General features: G+C 44.2%; 2 protein-coding genes across 14 annotated transcripts in view; one reads left to right on the top strand and one right to left on the bottom strand.

The window, feature by feature from the left end:
- EIF4ENIF1 (eukaryotic translation initiation factor 4E nuclear import factor 1) overlaps positions 1 to 5,989 on the bottom strand; it is a 42,532-nt gene extending 36,543 nt beyond the window's left edge. For 3 of the 7 annotated variants that reach the window (XM_067700173.1, XM_067700176.1, XM_067700174.1), the window contains exons 1-2: positions 5,384 to 5,536; positions 4,611 to 4,730 (exon numbers count right to left, since the gene is read on the bottom strand). In XM_067700173.1, coding sequence (XP_067556274.1) covers positions 4,611 to 4,730; positions 5,384 to 5,470 — 207 coding nt within the window. In that variant the 5' untranslated portion in view covers positions 5,471 to 5,536. Of the gene's footprint in view, positions 1 to 4,610; positions 4,731 to 5,226; positions 5,323 to 5,383; positions 5,537 to 5,679; positions 5,822 to 5,862 lie in introns of those variants that run through there. The other 4 variants (XM_067700177.1, XM_067700181.1, XM_067700178.1 and 1 more) reach the window with 4 other exon arrangements.
- SFI1 (SFI1 centrin binding protein) overlaps positions 5,840 to 16,697 on the top strand; it is an 84,770-nt gene continuing 73,912 nt past the window's right edge. For 3 of the 7 annotated variants that reach the window (XM_067700172.1, XM_067700163.1, XM_067700155.1), the window contains exon 1: positions 10,116 to 10,327. The gene's annotated coding sequence lies outside the window, so the exon portion shown is untranslated. Of the gene's footprint in view, positions 6,061 to 9,728; positions 10,011 to 10,115; positions 10,328 to 16,697 lie in introns of those variants that run through there. The other 4 variants (XM_067700156.1, XM_067700158.1, XM_067700157.1 and 1 more) reach the window with 4 other exon arrangements.

Here is a 16,697-nt window from a genome sequence, read left to right as displayed (position 1 = left end):
CCCCTAGGCCAGCTCCTCTTACAGCACCCCTTCCTGAACCAAAGATTTAGGAAGGGGTGCTAGAACCACAGATTTCTATGTCAGACGTTCCAATTGTGAAATTACTGGCTCATTATCTAGCTAGAAGTTCCCACCATGAGGAAGGAGGAGAGGATACCCAAGGGGGCAAGGGCCCTTAATCCCAACTTTTCAAGATGACTTAAAATCGGAACAGGTAGGAAAGAGCAGTCAGAAGACAGTATCTATGGTGTTGCCAGCCAGCCCCCTCTAAGAACTTCCAGTCAGGTTTCTGGACAGCTGAAACATTAACATGGTATCATGATTTTTGGTACCACAATTCTGCCTTCCCCCATATAAACAGGCACCCCTATTTTTATACTAGCTTAGAAGTTCATAGCTAAGTGCCTCACTGAAATGCCACCTGTTAGAGCCTACTATTCAACTCAGTTTATGAGATACCCATGAAGTTATCAAATGAGATCTTTGTATAGCAAAAACTGACCATCAGACTACTGATTTCAACCTAGAATTTAAATCAAAGAGTATTCTCAAAGGCTTGACTTCAAGTCTTGCAAATGATTCTCTCCAAGAAGGCTAGAAGGATTACTCAAATCAGTCCAATTCAGTTGCTTATCTGTTTTCTTAATGATTTTAAAGCAAAGACAGGGAATTCTCTGGTGGTCCAGTGGCTAGGACTTGGTGCTTTCACTGCTGGGGCCCGGGTTCAATCCCTGGCCAGGGAACTAAGATCCTGCAAGCTGTGTGGCATGGCCAAAACAAACAAAACAAAACAAAGAAACAAAGCAAAGACACAAACATGGCTGTACCACTGTGACCAACTGCCCATCAGCCACAAATTAGGGTGGGCTCCTTTAAAGATCCCTACAATGACAAATAAAATGGTGCCAATTTATAACTGGTCAAGGCAATGAAGAGCACACAGGTATAGCTCAGATAATCCAACACCTATTTTTCAGCTGGTAGATTTAACATGCATGGTTAACAATGGTCAGTATCAAGCTGAATATTCTGAGTGTCCTCTGCTTTTATTCCGTGTCCAACTGGCAGGTGACTGCATTCAACAAGGAGTCAGTGGCAAGCTACAGGAGCAAAGAAGAAAGCACAAAGTACGTAATACTTTGTGATCTAAGAAGATCAGTCTGTTCGCTTGAAGAAAAAAACATGGATCTGAATAGTGGGACAGGCCAAAGCATTTCTATTTTGTACTTCAAGCAGAAGATGGTATCACTGATAGAAGAGCAGGTACTACATCTCAAGAACTGGTAAACAAGGACCACTGATGAAGGTAAGAAAAAGCTGAATGAGTCCCAAACTTTTTCCACTAATAAGCCTCACTACCTCCTGTTTTCTAAACTAATGGTTCTCAAACTTGAATCTGAGTCAGAATTCTCTGAATTACTTGTTATTCAGCCAGTGATGGCTGGCCCTAACCCTAGAGTTTGATTCAATACCTCTGAGATGGGGCCCGAGATTTTGTATTTCTAACGATTTACCAGATGATACTAAATGGTAGTTTTGAGGACCACACTTTGAGAACCACTGTCTAAACCATTTTTAATCCATGACTTTTGATGTGAGACCCCAGTCTATAACCTCCCAAAGTCCTTCAACATAATGCAATCACTTTAGAAAAATTGCACATTTGAATACTACCAAAACATAGCTTTTGATCTTAGGAATCTGGCCTGGCAAAATGGACCTGAGTGGGTTTATAAATTAAGGGCTCAAGACCCTCAGGATAGCAGGTGCATATAATAAAGCTACTCATAACCATCCAAATTAATAATCACTGAGGCTTAGTAGTAGGCCTGAATATTCCCAATGTGACCCTAACCTGAGTTCCTGAGACATTCATAGAAACACAATGGACACCAACTGAACCCTGGGGAGTAACTATGCACCTGAGTTGCTTGACAACATCAACACCATATTTCAAGTTCTCCACAGAAGACTAAAGCCTTGCTACTCAAAGCATGGTCAGTGGACCAGCAGAATGGGCACCACCTGGGAGCTGGTTAAGAGGCCACATTTTCAAGTCCACCCTTGCCCTAACAATCAGAATTCACACTTTACCAAGGTTCACAGCTGATCCCCAGACACATTAAGGTTTGAGAAGCTAGCTGGACTAAAGGATGTCCTACCACACAGGAAACTCTGGTCTGTTACCTTGAAAAGCACTCGCCAAACATCTGAACTCCTCCACCTGCATAGGGAAAAAACCTCGAATTCTGAACAGACTATTCACGTTATCCCATAAAACAACTGAATACTACTAAGTGGAGAAGGGTCAAAGCTTAAGAAACCCTCTCATCTGGCCAGTGTTTTCTTGACCCTGTAGTTAATTACAAATCCCTCAATTACAAAAGTTTTCAGACAAGACATCACTTACAAAAATCACTGAGAACAGTTTCCTTCTACTGCTTCTAAACTTTCTAGCTTGTGAACCTGAAGTGGCAGAAACATTACTAAATGTTTTATTTATTCCAATAGTTTGATCCCAGTATGTATATAGGGAGTACGATGGCTCAAATATTATTCCAGTTGTGGAACCAAAAGACATTTATTATAGTGCTCAGAACATAGGACTGTTTCAAACTTCCTTCAAAAGGAAAAAGGCTTAGTTTGCCTCAAATCCCACATAAAATTACCAGAGTGTTGAGAAACATATATATGAAAGCACTACCCTAATACCCCAACACTGCCTAAACATGACCCTAAAATTGCCATTAACTAAGTACTCTTGAATGAAGTGGAAAGTAAAACTATTTCTAACTAAATTGGGGAGAGAAGACCATTGAATGTAAACTTAACTGTCAACCTAAAAATTTCTTTAAGGCACATTTATCTAAGCATGGCAGAATTCTGAGGTTGGATTGTCAAAAATGGGCAATATTGAGCTTCTCAGTCTTTACTGTAGACATATATAAGTTCCACACTAAGAAAGACTAATAATATCTTCCTAAAAATGACTTATGCATAAAGATGCATATACATTAAAGATGAAATATACATACTACCCTCTGATGAGTGTGTGACAGTGATTCAAAAGCCTCTATGCCTGGACTCTACACATAAAGTACCAGTCAGAACTTTTATTCAAAAACTGCTGGGAGACCTGAATTCACATGAGCTTATATCAATAAGAGCAGTTTAAATCACTTTCCCTTCATTTAATAAGCTTTTCTCCATTCAGATTTCACCTGTCAACATTTTAGGTAATGAATTTAAGTTGTGAAATACTATACAAGCACTCTCAGGTTTGAGGGAAACTATATTTGGGAAGACCAAATCTGAATGAAGAAGTAAAGTGCTTTCTATCAACTCACATTCTGTCATGCCAAAACAGATTGTATTAATACAGCAATTAACCAAAACTCTTTTACACCTGAAAACACTCTTTTCCTCAAGTTTTTTTTTTTTAATGCTAAAAATGAATATTACTCCAATAGCATCGGATAGTTTATCAAGTAGTTAAGAGTAGTAGCATCAGTACACAAACAAAGCCCGAGTTTAAAATACTAACCAATCAGTATTCTGGGAAGCCAGGGATGATAACCACATTAGAATCCTTGATGGGGTTCACACCAGGGAAATAACAGATATGGGCCCAACTAGGACACAACCCTTCCCGTCAACAGTCCCATGCACATTTTATGTACTCCAGCTCAACACAGTTCAGTGCACTAGGAGAATTCACTGCTCCAGTCAACCTCTTCAGAAATGTTCAATAGCCCACAGGACAGTGAAACAATAGCTTCAATAAATATACAACCTTCAGGTGATTCCTCCTCCCCCACCCCCCTGAAAGAGGAGATATCTGGAGGAGTTTTAAATCACCACAAGTTTTTAGCTTGAAGTCTTAACTTTTGTTGAGTCCATATGCATTTTACAACAGGAAGTAAAAAAAAAAAAAGAATTAAAAAATCTGGTTACCCTAGGCAAGCACACCAGAGTATTCCTGTGGGGAGTTCGCCTCTCAAAGAAACATCAATACAGAGGACACTGATTTCTGTGAGGCATCCCAGAGCTGAAATCCTTACTCTATGGAATGTAAGTCAATAACACATCAATTACACAGCTGTTACAGAATTTGTCTGCCAACATATACTGATCCACAAATTCACACAGGGAATATCGAGCCAATATTCCCTTCACCTGAAGGCTACTTAGGGGCAAATTCTAGTTTAAACTCTGGGTATTCACACTGCAGAAAAAAGTTCAAAGCAATGCTTTACTAAATCTAGTTAACATTTAGTTCACATAGTGAGTCAGAATGAGACTACCACTTTAAATAATACTAACGAAATTCCTACACAATGTTACTAATCTCCTCACCTATAAAACACTATTTCATTAATAACAAAGCATTTTTTTTTTTTTTTTTTTGCGGTACGCGGGCCTCTCACTGCTGTGGCCTCTCCCGCTGCGGAGCACAGGCTCCAGACGCGCAGGCCCAGCGGCCATGGCCCACGGGCCCAGCCACTCCGCGGCACGTGGGATCCTCCCGGACCAGGGCACCAACCCGCGCCCCCCGCATCGGCAGGCGGACTCCCAACCACTGCGCCACCAGGGAAGCCCACAAAGCCTACTTTTGTATAGCGATGCGGGGATTTGGAGGCCGGTTGCTTCTTCAGGTCAACGAAGGCATCTCCATTTTCTGTTTCACCCACACTTCTATCCATGGCTCCTTGGTCTACAGTTCTTTGCACCTGGAAGAAATCAGCACAAAACTGTCACTGAGAACAATAAATTTTCATAAGTCCTGACTGTTTAACAAACGGAAATTCATATCTCTTAGACTGACTACCTTTAAAAAACCCTCACCCAACAATTACGCTATAAACCAGAACCCACTTGGAAACAGAAACACTGGTACTTAGATACCTCTTCTATCAAAGAGCTAAGCATCACAGGATAAGGAAAGGAGGAGTGCAACATGCCCAAATCAGGGTCCACCCTTTAAGCAGTTTTAATACAAAAAGAAACCAACATTAGTCGCTGCCACCCGTGAGGGCCGTTCAGGCAGTAGTGGGGAAGTTTCTCGTAGTGGGGGCAGGTAGGAGACTGGCTGGAGCTGGGGATCCGGGAAGTCGGGCAGTGGTAAAGTGCCTGTCACTTGCCAATGGACGGCGCCAGCTGCCCCTTGTTACCGGAGGCCAGGGACTGGGGACGGGGCCAGAGCGCCCCTCACTAGGCCAGCCGCACCTGTGGACATGTCAGGGGAGCCCCTGGCAAGGAAGGGGCGAGCGCAGGCTTCAGCTCCAAAGCTCAGCTTCCCCTGGCCGAGACCCCAACCCCCGGCCTCTCGCGCAGGCCCCGACCCAGCGGCCTCCTTCGGAGAATGGGCGGGGACAGTACTCACGGAGGGGAGGTGGGCCGGAGGAAGCGGGGAGGCCGAATCCCCCGGCCTGGGCACTCCGAGCTGGAGCCGGTACAGGCCCGCCGCCATCCAGCCCGGCGGCTCGGGCCCCACCAGCCCGCCCGCTGCTAGCCGGCCGCCCCGCTGGCCTCGCGCCCCTGCCCGGCCCCCGCGCGCGCCCCGGCGCTCGCGCTCACGCCTGCGAACCTGGGCGCAGCGCACCCGCGCCCCTTCTCTTCCCGCGGGCCCAGGCGTGCGGCGCCCCGAATCCCGGCGCCCCACCGCCACCCAGCCCTTACTCGGTGCCTCGGCCGCCGCTCCCCTGCCCGCCGCCCGCGCCGGTCCGAGAGCTGCTCCGCGCGGCCTTCGCTCTCGCCCCCCCCAACCCGCTCGGATTGTCTCCCTTCAGCCGCCGTAACCGCAACCCAGCCCTCCGCCCCTCCTCCCCGGCCCCCTCCCCCTTAATATCTCCCTCCACGCACCCGGGCCCCAGCGCAGCCTTCGCCGACGCGCGCCCGGATGTGAGGTGTCCGCGGCGGTGCCGGCCGGAAAAAGGAAACATCGCGGCGCGCTCCCTGGGCGTCGGCCCCTGCGTACGCACGGTGGCGGGGAGGCGGAGGCCGGGAGGGGATGACGGCAGGGGGAGGAGGCCTGGCCGGGGGCCGCGGAAACCCTCCCAGGTGTGCTCAGGCGGTCGTCGTGGGCAGCCCTGGGGAGGACGCCCAGTTCCCACGTGCGCTTCGGGGCGGGGCGGAGCTTGAAGCCCGCGACCCCCGCCCGGCTGCTCTCCAGGCAGGGTGACCGCGGTCGGGCAGTGGGTCGGCCGCTGCGTTTGCACGGTTTGCGTCGGCAGAGGACCCTGGGGCTTCGGCAGCGGGAATCTTGAGTTAGGCGAACTTGAGGGCTGTGCGCCTTCCGGTTGGGGTTCGAACCTTGGCTATTTTTTTACTGGTGGTGTAATCTTGGGCAAAGTTCTGACTTCTGAGTTTCGCTCTTATTAAAATGGCCTCTATGTGTATGAGGAATAAGCGAGATTACGCGTTGCTGCATTAATAAGCAAACTTGCCACGGTTGCTTTTGAATGAGCTACAGGCGACTGACAAATTCATTGAAATGTTCTTTCCCGCCCCATAGCCTGCACGGGAAGAAGTGCAAGTGCGTTTGGGTGAAAGATGAAACTGCGAATGTCAGGTGGTTAGTATGTAGTGCTGAGACCGGCTGACGGCCACACAGACGCACATATAATTTTCCTCCTCTGTGAACAAATGAGAGTAATTGCCATGCGGGGAGGAGAAGTTTGACGGAGATCACGTGTGAGCCGGTTTCTGCCCCGTGGGACAGTGGAATGATACATGGCTGTGGAGGGAAATGTAATTTTTCTCGCCAAAGTATAGTGAAGTCTACATTTCTTTGAAGGGGCCTACTTTCTTTGAGCTTCACTTGTGAAATCAGCCGATTGGGCAGTGATTGCGCACTAAGTTCCCGTCCTTGTATATTGGCAACGGACAAAACAATTATGAAAACTTTTTCTTTTCGTCTGTAATGATGAATAAAATGAGTTTCTCACAACTATCCTCTCTCTGCAAGCCACTGTGGAGAAGTGGAGAAGGCCTATTTTTTTGAAGCTCTTAAATTCTGGCTCTGCCACTCAGTGTGAAACTGGAGCCAGTCACTTCACTTTTTTGAACCTGTTTACTCATCTATGAAAGAGAGATAGCAGGGCTTCCCTGGTGGCGCAGTGGTTGAGAGTCTGCCTGTCGATGCTAGGGGATACGGGTTCGTGCCCCGGTCCGGGAAGATCCGACATGCCGCGGAGCGGCTGGGCCCGTGAGTCATGGCCGCTGAGCCTGCGCGTCCGGAGCCTGTGCTCCACAATGGGAGAGGCCACAACAGTGAGGAGCCCGCGTACCGCAAAAAGAGATAGTAGTACCTAATTTTCAGGCTTTAAAGAGATAACATTAAAACCACTGTTCTGGTTATCTTTTGCTGTGTAACAAACTATCCCCAAACTCAATGGCTTAACCCAACATTTATTTTGCACCAAATCTGTAATTTGGGGTGGTCCTAACTGGGACAGCTGGTCTCTGCTCCCTTCAACATCAGCTGGAAAGCTGTGTGCTAGGAACATCTAATGGCTCACTCACTCACATGTTTGGTGGTTGTTGGTGGCTGTCAGCTGGAACCAATGGAGCTACTGCTGGAACACTTACACCTGGTCTCTCTGTGGCGTGAGCTCCCTCATAACATGGTGGCTAGATTCCCAGGCAAGTGTCCAATTAGGAGAGGGCCAGACAGTTGTACAGCCTAGCCTCGAAGTCACTGTCTCTTATGCCACATGCTGTTCCTTAGATAGGCATCGCTAAGGCTGGCCTATATTCAAGGGAAGAGGACTTAGACTACACCTTTATACGGGAAGAGTGTCACAGAATTTGTGGGCATATTTTTAAATTACCACCAGCCATATATGAAATGTGCTCAAGGCATTGTAGGTATTATCATAAAGGCCTGGCCTGAAGCTCATTTCCTGGGTGTCTTCTAGTCTATCCTATGGAGGATGTACTCTTCCCCCAGGCTCTTCTTTAATGTCTTATAGAACCATGTTCTCAACTCACTTCTTACCTCTCAAAGCCTTAATCTATCCTTATTAAAGGAGAAGACAATTATTACCTAGGAATAAAGGTAATCATTTACTAAGGGAGGGCATCTGTGAACTTCTTTCATCTGTGTCATGTAAAAGCTAGATGCTTGCAAATCCTTGTTTCGTTGTTGCTTTTGAATGTTATTCTCTTTGGCAGGAATGATAATTTGTAATTCTAAATGCCCCCTTTTGCAATGATAATGAATTTTCAAATATCAGTATAGGAACCCCCTTTGAGAGAGTAAGAGAAAAAAGATTCTACTTCTTTACTAAATATTTGTAAGATCTTGGTTTAGGTTCAAATTCTTGTTTCAAAATTTGGCATAAGGGGACTCCCAACTTTCAGTCAGTTGGGGAAATTAACAGTCCAAGAACAGCAGAGAAGCAAATAGAAATCAGAAACCTAAAAATTTTGAGAGCAGCCTCAACTCAGACCTCCACTGCTCTCCACCTTTCTAAATGAGCTTTTTCCTACTCAGCTTTTCTTTCTCCAAGGGTAATCCCTACTTCCAAGAAAATAGGATTTGAACAGTTTCACAGTTGCGGCATCATGTATTCAACGACTACAAAGAAATTATTAAGAGACTTCTGTAAGACCATAGAGCAAATTATTTGCTGAGCCTAAACCCTTTCTGGCACTTTACATCTTTGATTTTATATATGCAAAGTAGTTAAAAGAGTCTGACATCACCAAGCGCTGCTGCACTAGCTATTGTTATTCTATATTGTTATCTAATCTTACCTAATGGGACTAATTATTTTCATTATAATTCAAATGCAAATGCCTTTAATTCCTTCCTAAATTAGTCAAAGCTGATCGTGGTAAATGTACATGACAAAGTATCAGCAAATCATTTAGAAAGCGTGCTTACTGATTTTTCATCCTGGATTGTCATAATTTGTATAAATGTAATTTAATAAAGTACTCATAAGAGTAACATTACAGTAAGTAAATATTAGTTACAGTGTTAATCAGGACTTTGAAAGTAACTAAATTATTTAAAAACTACTTTGTCACATAACTTCAGATTAAAGATTGGTTCCCGTGTCCCGCTAAAATGGAACTTCTTTTAAACACTTTTAATTACAAAAATTAACATAAGTTAAAAAAAGCAAAAATGCAAATTACCTGTGATTCTAATACCAAGGCACCCAACAAGTTTTTTTTCCTTCATGTTTTTAATGTAAAATCTTTCAGGCATTTAAATGCATAATGCTAGCCTTTGTTTTGCGCTCTCCACCAGAAATATCAAGTGCTTTCAAATGATGCTTTACGAAGCACAGGAGAAAAGGATATAAAAATGCCCTACCTTAATAACCTATAATGAAAAATAATCTGAAAAAGAATAGTGTATATATATACATAAAACTGAATCACTTTGCTGTATACCTGAAACAGCATTGTAAACCAACTATTCGTTAATTTAAAAAAATGCCCTACCTACCCATCCCCACTTTTTAAAATTTGGGCCCACTCTGATCATCTTTTAAATTAATGACTATTTACTAACAATGCTTGTTAATTACATTTTAAAAGTAATGGTTAAGAGACGCCATCAACCTGGGATAATCTTAATTCGCCGGCGGCGCAACCCTCACCCGCGCGGTCAAGATTGACGACCTCCCAGTCTACGAATGCGCGCGCCCCAGGCCCCGGGGACCGGCTTGCGTTCCCCGGAAACCATCGAGAACCGAGAGCCAGAGAGGCTCACGCGGGAGCCGGGAGGTGGGGGAAGGAGGGCCTCGGTCCGCGCCGGCCTCTACACGGGAGCCTCGTCCCTGGTGCTTGCCACGCGAAGCGTAACTCGGGAATCCGCTTCAAGACAGCTCCCAATCCTCGTGTCTAAGAGTAGCAGTGGGAGGCTGAGCTGTGAAAGAAGCGAGTGGGCCACGGGGGCAGAGAGCCCTCCGCGGGGCCGCCCTGACAGCGCGTCTATCCACGCACCTCAAGGCCAACTCGCATTGCTGGGGCTCCAAGGCGGCCACGGGGAGGTGAGTCGCCTGCTGCCATGAGGCTCGGCTGTCTCTCGGGTCTCGGGCTGGGCGTCCCTCACGCACGCCGCGTCGCCGTGGAGATGGGGGCGGGGCCGGCGCGAGATCTGCGTCTTAAGGGGCGGGAAAGCGCGGAGGCTGGCGTAGGCCGCGCGGGCTTGAGGAGGCTGCACCGCGTCTACCGGGATTTCTCTGAAGCGTGAGGCGGGAGTGCTCGGCCTCTCCGGCCGGAGCCCAGCGACGAGCGCACGTCCCTCCGAGCCTGGCCGGTGACTGCCCTGTGGGAGCGTCCGTTTCCTCCTCCTCTAGAAGTGCAGGTGAGGCTACCTCCCCATGGGGCTGAGGTCCGAGAATGGAGGAGAGGTGGAAAGGGCGCGCAGGATGGCTCCCGGGGCCCACGTTCCTCGCCCGACGTCCTCCTGCGCGTCTGGGGCGCCGCAGGCGGGTGCTGGTGCCGCGTCAGTGCAAGGCTCGTTAGCGTGCGCGTATCCGAATTCGGGGTTTCTGGATCCCTGCTGCGTGGCCGAGCGACGGGCGAGGGTTTTCAGACCGTAGGGGCCACACCTGAGCCCCGAGGGCTAATTGGGCAAACACCCGCAGCGGGAGATTAGTGCTCCGTTTTTATTTGATGGGAGGCCGTTCAGATTTATTGTTAATCTCTGGATTATAGTGAAGATTTGTTATTCGTTGACTGAATCGTGTTAGGGCCCTGAGTACCAGCCCCAGCTGTCCTACTTAGCTGGTGACCTGGGGCACTTCTTCTTTAAAATAAAAATGGTTACCACCTGTTGGGGTGGTTGTATTAAAGCAGGTAATTAATGAAAACTGTTTAGTACTGTGCCTGGCACAGAGTACCAGCTCCATGAATGCTATTTTGAATCTAATCTATACACTCTAGGTGGCATGGTACCCGCCTAAGTGCCATGGAAATATGAGACTTGGAGGTGTCATGGAAGGCTTCCTGGAAGAAGTAGTTGAAGCTTATTCTGCGACCTAGTATATAAATTTGGGTATTTTCTTGCTTTTCTTTAGTAAGATCATTCATTTCTCAGTTATTGTTAGGAGCTGCAGAATACTGTAGAAACTTCTTTAAGATACTTTTACATTTTTCGAATTCACATGTGTATTTAAAAATTAATACTAAAACCTTAAATTAGAAAATAGTCTCCAGGCTCTAATTCCAATTTCCATTCTGTTCCTCCTGATGTTATTTGTAAATTGGAAGTAAATAACCTTATAGGTGATATTTCTTGATTTGTTAGGTTTACACGTTAAGTGTTGACCATTCATGGGAAATGCACAGGTTTTCTTCCCTCATCTCACCAACGTGGTTATGTGGTAATTTGTTGTTAATAGTCAGTGTTTACATTATATAACAGATATTCACTGCTGAACCAAGTAGACTAACTGCAATTCTTCCTTTCTCTTACATCCCGTCATTTTTTCTGAGAATTAATAATTGTCTTATTTTCCTAGTGTTCCATGCACAGATCACTAATGTTTTTTTCTGAATGCTTCAGTATTTCTCATAGACCTGTCAGTAATTTTTTGCATACTCTCAAAACCATCAGTTCCATTTCTTTCCTGGAGACTTTCCTCCTCTGCTCTAATCTGTTCTGGTGGCTCTGTGCCTGCTGTTCCCAGTTCTAATCCAGAGACTTACTTTCACATCTGTCCTGGAATTTGTTTCTTTTTACTATTCTTTTGTTTTAGATTCACTGTTCCCAGATCCCTGTTTTTTTTTTGTTTTTTTTTTTCTTGATTTATTTCCTTGGTTTTTGGAGCACATTTTCCTGTACTACTACTACTTCTAGTACTTCCTCCTCTTCTTTTTTTAATAGCTTTATTGTGATATAATTCACATACCATACAGTTCACACATTTAAAGTGTTCAGTTGTTTTTAGTATATTCCCAGTTATCCAACCATCACCTTAATCAATTTTAGAACATTTTAATTACCCAAAAAAGAAACCCTTACCTATTAGTAAGTCACTTCACTGTTTCCCTTCAATCCTCCCAGCTGTAGGCAACCACCATTTTACTTACAGACTCTATAGATTTTCCTGTTCTGAGCATTTCATATAAATGGAATCATACAATACGTGGTCCTTTGTTATTGGCGTCTTTCACTTAGCATAATGTTTTCCAGGCTCATCCATGTTTTAGCATGTAACAGTACTGCATTTCTTTCTATGGCTGAGTAATATTCCATTGTATGGATATATCATATTTTGTTTATCCATCCTTTAGTTAATGGGCATTTGGGCTTCTACTTTTTGGCTATTACGAATAATGCTGCTACGAATATTCATATACAAGTTTTTGTATAGACATACGGTTTCAGTTCTCTTAGATATATACCAAGAGTGGGATTGCTGGATCAAATGGTAACTCTGTATTTGTCTTTTTAGTAACTGCCAGGTTGTTTTCCAAAGTGGCTGCACCATTTTACATTACTACCAGCAGTGTAGGAGGGTTTCAGTTTCTCTACATCTTCACCAATACTTATTATTATCCTTCTGTCTTTTTGATTATGCCCATTCTGATGGGTACCTCATTGTGATTTGATTTTTATTTCCCTGATGGCTAATGGTGTTGAGCATCTCAATGTTCTTATTGGCTGATTATATATCTTCTTTGAAGAAATATCTAGTCACATCCTTTATCCATTTTTAAATTTGGTTAATTGTCTTTATTATTGAGTTATAGGAATTTAAAAAATATAATCTAGATACAAGTTCCTTAGCAAGTATGCAAATATTTTTCCCATTCATTGAGTTATCTTTTCACTTTCTTTTTTTTTTCTTTTCACTTTCCTGATGATGTCCTTTGAAGCACGAATGTTCAATAAAAACATTTATTTATTTAATTTTGGCTGCTCTGGGTCTTAGTTGCGGCACACGGATCTTTAGTTGTGGCACGTGGACTTCTTAGTTGTGGCATGCATGCGGGATCTAGTTCCCCGACCAGGGATCAAAACCCGGGCCTCCTGCATTGGGAGTGCAGTCTTACCCACTGGACCACCAAGGAAGTCCCACCAATGTTTAATTTTGATAATGTCCAGTTTTCCTGTATCTTCTCAATAAATGCATATCTTAAGCCTTTTCTCCTTGCATGTTGGAAAAAGTGTTTGATCTACCGTGACATTTGGCCTTGGTTCAGGACCTCTCATCTGAGGATTTACATCTTTCAGTTTTGAGACAATTCTTATTTCTTTGATAATTTCTTCCTCTTTCGTTCTCTCATATCTCTCTGGAATTCCTGCTAGTTATATATCTGATCCCCTGGATTGAGCCTTTGATTTTCTAACTTTATTTCCTTTCGTCATTTTCCCCCCTCTTCCTATTTCTGGGACATTTCTTCAACTTTATTAGCCACCTTCTAATGTTTTGATTCTCCTATATCTTTCTTGCTCTCTTTTTGTTTTAAATAATATCCTTATTTTATTCTATGTGTATATAATATGTTCTCTTATCTCACTGAGGATATTAATCATAGGGTTTTCTTTTTTGTTGTTGGTGGTTTTTTCTTTTCTTTCCCATATTGTCTTTGTTTACTCCAGAATTTTAAAAAATTTTATTATGAAGAATTTCAACCGTGTATAGTATGTACCCAACACCCATTTTCAAAAATTAACTCATGACCTATCTTCTTTCATTTATATCTCTGCCACTGTAGTATTTTTGCTTTGTTTTTTATTTTGAAATAATCTCAGTCTTCAGAGAAGTTGCAAAAATAATACAGAGAACCCCCATATACCTTTATTCACATTTATCACTTTTTAGCTTTTTTTTTTTTTAAATCATTTTCTCCATGATTGTCATAAGATGGGGGTTATCCAACTCTACAACTCCCTCCACATTTGTCTCTGGGCATTTTGTGTATGGATAAGCCCTCCTTTCTACCTCATTTATCTAACTATCTGTTCATCCCTTTATTGTCAGATTGGACTCATGGATTCCCATTTTGTTTAATGTGTTATAATTTATTACTGTCCTTAATTATTTTGGTGCTTAAATTTATCATATTTTATCTGTAAATTGTTCTCCATATTCGGTAAAAGACACAGTATCCTTTTAAAAGAACCAACACCACTATCACAGCAAAAAAAATGATAATTCTTTAATAACTCATTAAAACATTAAGTTCAAAAAAGTTAAAGTTTAAATTTCCCTCATTGTTTCATATTTTTTTGTTTGACAGTTGTAGTTTGTTAAAATCAAGATCCAGAATCAAAGTCCATGCATTACATTTGGTTGATAAGCATCCTTTTTTTTTTTTTTTTTTTTTTTTTTTTGCGGTATGCGGGCCTCTCACTGTTGCGGAGCACAGTAGGCTCCGGACGTGCAGGCTCAGCGGCCATGGCTCACGGGCCCAGCCGCTCCGCGACATGTGGGATCTTCCCGGACCGGGGCACGAACCTGCATCCCCTGCATTGGCAGGCGGACTCTCAACCACTGTGCCACCAGGGAAGCCCGATAAGCATCCTTTTAAAAATAATTTTTTAATTATGATTTTCTTAATTTTTATTTTTATTTTTTTATTTTTTTATTTTTCGGTATGCAGGCCTCTCTCTGTTGTGGCCTCTCCCGTTGCGGAGCGCAGGCTCAGCGGCCATGGCTCACGGGCCCAGCCGCTCCGCGGCATGTGGGATCTTCCCGGACCGGGGCACGAACTCGTGTCCCCTGCATCGGCAGGCGGACTCTCAACCACTGCGCCACCAGGGAAGCCCGATAAGCATCCTTTTAAAAATAATTTTTTAATTATGATTTTCTTAATTTTTATTTTTTTAAATTATTATTTTTTTGGCTGCATTGGGTCTTCGTTGCTGCACATGGGCTTTTCTGTTGTTGCAGCAAGAGGTGGCTTCTCTTGTTGTGGAGCATGGTCTTTAGGCACGCGGGCTCAGTAGTTGTGGCTCACGGGCTCTAGAGCGCAGGCTCAGTAGTTGTGGCTCGCAGGCTTAGTTGCTCTGCGGCATGTGGGATCTTCTTGGACCAGGGATTGAACCCGTGTCCCCTGCATTGGCAGGCAGATTCTTAACCACTGCGCCACCAGGGAAGTCCCAATAAGCATCTTAAGTCTCTTTTAATGTATAAGTTTTCCTATCTTTCCTTAGCAGTTTATTGAAAGAACTGAGTCGTTTGTCCTGTAAAGTTTCCTACATCATTGATTTTGCTGATTTTAAAGTCATTTTTATTTGTCCCTTGTATTTTTTGTAGGATGGTACTTAGTTCTAGATGACGCTTGATGATATTTAGTTTCAAGTTTTTGGCAGGAATACATCACAAGTAGTGGCGCTTCCTCAGGATTCCTTTGTTTTGGTTTCATTCTTTCTTTTTTTAAAAAAATTTTTGGCTGCACTGCGTGGCATGCGGGATCTTAGTTCCCCAACCAGGGATCAAACCCATTCCCCCTGCATTTGAAGCGGAGCGTCTTAACCAGTGAACCACCAGGGAAATCCCATATTTTGGTTTCATTCTTTTTTGTTGGAGGTCATTTCCAAATGTCTTGTGATTCTTGACTGTCCGTTCATACTTGAGTATCAGCAACTGAGAAATTAATCGGAAGCTTCCAGTGTCTGAGCCCGCTTGTCAGTTTGTGCGCTCTTCTCTAGGGGCAAGCCTGCCTTTTCATTGATGGAGGTGGGGCACAGATGTCTTTATTTCAAAGTCTGTTAAGTCTTATCTACTTTTTTTTTTTTTGCGGTACGCGGGCCTCTCACTATCGTGGCCTTTCCCGTTGCGGAGCACAGGCTCCAGTCGCGCAGGCTCAGCGGCCATGGCTCACGGGCCCAGCCGCTCTGCGGCATGTGGGATCCGGGGCATGAACCCGTGTCCCCTGCATCGGCAGGCGGACTCTCAACCACTGCGCCACCAGGGAAGCCCAAGTCTTATCTACTTTTGAGAAGACTCTTCCAGTCTTCTGATTGGGAGCCAAGAAGTGTAGCTGCCAGAATTCTGAATGGAGGTTGGGGGGAGGGAGCTGGATACCCTACCTAGCAGGGTTGGGGAAGAGACTAGGGGCCCCAAATGCTCACCAAATAGACTTACATTCAGTCCCCTCATTTGTGGCCTGTGGCTTCAGTTCTGAACGCCTTTCCTTGTTCCTTCTAGCTCTGAGCGCTTCGGGAATTCTATTGGCCTGCTTCTCTTTGGTATCCCACTCTGTAGGTTTTCGCTTCTTCAAATCTGTTAGGCCAGTTAATTTTCTTCCTAGTTGTTGAAAAAATTTGTGGAAATCTTTCATTTCCTGTGATCTCTTCTCCCATCTCTTGGACCTTATGGTTTATACCCTTTTATCCTTTACTGTCATCTTAGGAGGTCAGTCTGTAGGTTTACCTTGGAGTCCACACCTAATGATTTTTGTTTTTCTTGGGCTGTCTTTTATATTTGGTTATCATTATGTATATTCCAACTCAGACATAAGTTCATATTCATACAAATCCTTACTGAGATCAAACTTATGTCCTGATCTTTCCAGTATTTATGTATCTCACCTGTTAGTTTTCCAGACAGTGTTTTAGGTCCTGAAAATACAGTAATGAGGAGATCAGATACGGCTCCTGTTTTCATGGAATTTATATTCTTTATTAAAAATTTAAAAAAAAATTTTTTTTGCGTTGGGTCTTCGTTGCTGCGCGTGGGGTTTCTCTAGTTGCAGCGAGCAGGGACTATGTTGTGGTG

The sequence above is a fragment of the Pseudorca crassidens genome, chromosome 12, assembly GCF_039906515.1.
Source record: "Pseudorca crassidens isolate mPseCra1 chromosome 12, mPseCra1.hap1, whole genome shotgun sequence".
NCBI classification, from domain to species: Eukaryota; Metazoa; Chordata; class Mammalia; order Artiodactyla; family Delphinidae; genus Pseudorca; species Pseudorca crassidens.
The sequence above is the reverse complement of the archived record's forward strand: the minus strand, read 5'-3'. Positions and strand labels throughout refer to the sequence as shown.